This window comes from Anguilla rostrata, chromosome 13 (assembly GCF_018555375.3).
Source record: "Anguilla rostrata isolate EN2019 chromosome 13, ASM1855537v3, whole genome shotgun sequence".
NCBI lineage: Eukaryota > Metazoa > Chordata > Actinopteri > Anguilliformes > Anguillidae > Anguilla > Anguilla rostrata.
Window position 1 is genome coordinate 23,803,611 of NC_057945.1, and position 3,305 is coordinate 23,806,915.

The 3,305-nt window shown below is 43.1% G+C and overlaps 1 protein-coding gene across 1 annotated transcript in view; it reads left to right on the plus strand.

The window, feature by feature from the left end:
• syn2b (synapsin IIb) overlaps nt 1-2,436 on the plus strand; it is a 62,423-nt gene extending 59,987 nt beyond the window's left edge. Inside the window, exons 12-13 of the mRNA XM_064306488.1 lie at nt 568-1,009; nt 1,500-2,436. Coding sequence (XP_064162558.1) covers nt 568-1,009; nt 1,500-1,635 — 578 coding nt within the window. The 3' untranslated portion in view covers nt 1,636-2,436. The remainder of the gene's footprint in view (nt 1-567; nt 1,010-1,499) is intronic.
• The last annotated feature ends 869 nt before the right edge of the window (nt 2,437-3,305 follow it).

Genomic DNA, 3,305 nt, shown 5'->3' on the forward strand with positions numbered 1-3,305 from the left:
ATGAATAAATGTAAGGTGAAAGAAGTGCTTAGGCAAATAGCCCTACACTTTGACAAGCTGATACAATTTCCACCCAGTCAAGCATGCATCTTCTTCTTTGCCTTGCCTATGATGCATGTACAGTGATGTATTGCGATGGACTGGCTACAGTACTCCCCTCCCCCACCCCCCACCCCCCACCCCAACCCTAGGCCATCCAATCCCCTTCCCCCTGCTTTTCCCTCCGCAGCTCCCTGGCATTTTGACTGTACCTGGCTTTGGTTGTATTCCCTCTGTCTGCTGTCCTTAGAAGCATCCCTGGATGGCTTGCTTCCCTCCCTGGACTGATCTTTCTGTCTTTACCTCAAGTCTGACCTGTTGTCTGGTTATATTTTCCAATTTAGCTGTCTGTAAAACACAGACCAAACAAATAAAAATACTTCAAACAACAGGTGCTGGATTTAAAATCTGTTTTATTTTGTGCAGTCTTGACCCTTTTTTTGTGTTTTGTTTTTCTTTTTTCTTTGTCTTTCTTTTCCTGTATATAAATGTTGTAACATTATGAAGTGTTTCTTGTACTGAACCTAGGGGGCTCAGGACAACCCCAAGATTCGCAATCTCAAAGTCAGGAGCCTCCGTCAGAGCCAGCTCCGGGTGGTTCTGTGCAAGACCCCACTCCCCAGCCAACTCCCGCCCCGACCACACAGCAGCCCCAGCCCCAGCCCCAGGGGGCGCCCGCTCCAGGGAAGCCTGCAGCCCAGCAGTCCAAGCCCCCGCCTCCAAAACCACTGCCCCCAAAACCACTCCCGCCCATTCGGCAGAACTCCAAACCTCAGGTTCAGCCCAAACCCCAGACTCCGCCTCTTCTGGTCAAGGCCCAGCCTAAGCCCCAGCCAGAGCCTCAGGCTCAAGCCCAGGTCCCGCCCCAAGCCCAAGACCCCACCCCTGACTCCGCCCCCGCCAAAGCCAAACCTCTTCCTGAGGAGCAGCAGTCGGCACAGCAGAAGGCACAGCCTCATCCACAGCTTAAGTAAGAGCCTCTCTCACACCCGTCCCCCTCTTTTATTTATATTTGGAGGCATGTCTCAACATATAAATTATAAATACAAAAATATAGCCCTTTAATGCTCTACAAACTGACAACTGACACACATTAAAATGTTATTACACCTGTAAGCCACTGTTATTTTCTAAGAATTTGATTGGCAGAACTAATGGTCTTCAGTTGCTTCTACTTTCAAAATACGATACCCTCCGACAGCACTGTAGATGTGTAGTAGAGAAAACGCTCCATTTTGCAAATCTGTAGAATCTAACTGGTAGCTAAGAACCTCATGTTTTTCTTTGCAGCCAGCAGGGTTAGTTGGACCTCTGCATATTTCATATTGTTCTCTCCCAGGCTGCCACTTTTATAAAAACATTAGCATGCAGTAAACGTTGATTGAATACATGGTGTCACTTATTTAAATTGAGCGAGTGACTGAGGGTGCTCCTCTCATGTGCCGCTGTTTGTTTTCCAGTAAATCGCAGTCCCTGACCAACGCCTTCAGCGCCTTCAGCGACGCGTCCTTCTTCCGCTCCAGCAACGAGGACGAGGCCAAAGCCGAGACCATTCGAAACTTGCGAAAGTCTTTCGCCAGCCTGTTCTCTGACTAGATGCCAGTGTTCAGGCGTTGGAATGGCGGATGGCTTGGTCCAATTTAAGTCTTTTTCTGGGTGTCAAAATGAATTATATGTCAACTGTATAGATCCTACCCTCCCACTTGTTCTGTTCCATGCCTGATTGTCAATTAAGCAATATAAAGTACTGTATGCTGTAATAGTTCTGGTGACTGACAGGCCAGTGGTGCAAGTCTAAGAGTTCTCAGGCTGGTAGAGGGCATCCTTTCACATGGTGATGCAGTGAGATCTGACAGTCAGGGGTTCAGCAGGGGAAATCAGGAGAAATATCTGTGTCCACTTATGCTTTGCTGTTGTAGCATTATTGTGACCATGTATTTTCACAGACAAGTATCTGCAATTGGTTACCCTGGTTCTACTCTTCGTGGGTGTGTGTGTGTGTGTGTGCGTGCATGTGCGTGTGCGTGCGTGTGAATGTGTATTTGCCTAGAGATTAATTTGTTAGTGGGATATTTTCAAAATGGTCACTTTTGCCAGCATTCCAGATCACTGCTTCATGTGCTTGCAACTAATCTTGGTGTCCAGCACTTGCCAATGTCTCACTTTACCCATGACTGCTGAAAACTCATCGCTGTTTTATGTAGAACTTTAAACTTGTTGTGTACTGCTCTGTACGTGTCACCTCTGGAGTTTAGTTTGTGTATTAATTTCTTGGGGTTTTTTGGCTTCATATTGTTCAGTTTGTATTGTGCTTTATTTGTACCCAATGCTGCTTTGCATGATCCAGTGACAATTGTTTACTATCTATCTAGCTGTCAATAAACATGTTGCGCATCACTCAGTTAACTGACTACTGATCTGTGCATTGACAAAAGCCAGTCAAAGGGATCGTTCACTTTCAGAGTTGGTGTATATTATTTCAAGTTTACTGCAAGTTTTAAATTGGCCCAGTCAGTGTTTGTGTATGATGAAGAATATTTTAGATAAATAAGGAAATTACCTGCCGGCTTTACAGTGGCAGATGGCGGGGCATTCAGAGGCCTGTGGACTAAAGCAAGAAGATATACTTAAAGTAACTGCAGAATAGACTTATACAGTAATGTTATGTTTCCAGAGATTATACATATAAATAGATCCATTTTTTATTTTCTCTGGAGGCATAATGTCACTGTACAAGCTGCTTTGGACACACTTGAAGTGTATTTTCTTGCTTTAGACTGCAAACAACAGAGATTGCCTGTACTTGCCATCAAAAACAAAATGGTAACTATAGTATCTTCTCTAAATATTTAATATTTGCTTTATCACAAACAAAAACTTTCTGGGCCATTTTAAAACATGCACTAAAACTGAAATTATTCGTTTTTTTAACACAGAAAGTGAATAATCCTTTTATCCATTGTGTATTCATTTTCATTCACAATGACTAACAAATTGTAAAACATCTTTCAAAAATATACATGAAATTATATTTTAAAAAGTCTTTAAATATGAAAATGTGTGGGTATGCAGGAGAGGGTGTGATCAGTGTCCTGTTTCAAGCCACATTTAAAATTTTCAGATTTCACCATTTGATCTTGGTCAATATCTATCACTGTATGTTTGAAACTTCTTTCCTGTGATGGTTCCTTTATCAGAGATTGAAGTACCGCAACAAAATGCTGGTAACGCAGACAAGATAAAAGATGGACAAAATGCCAAAATCA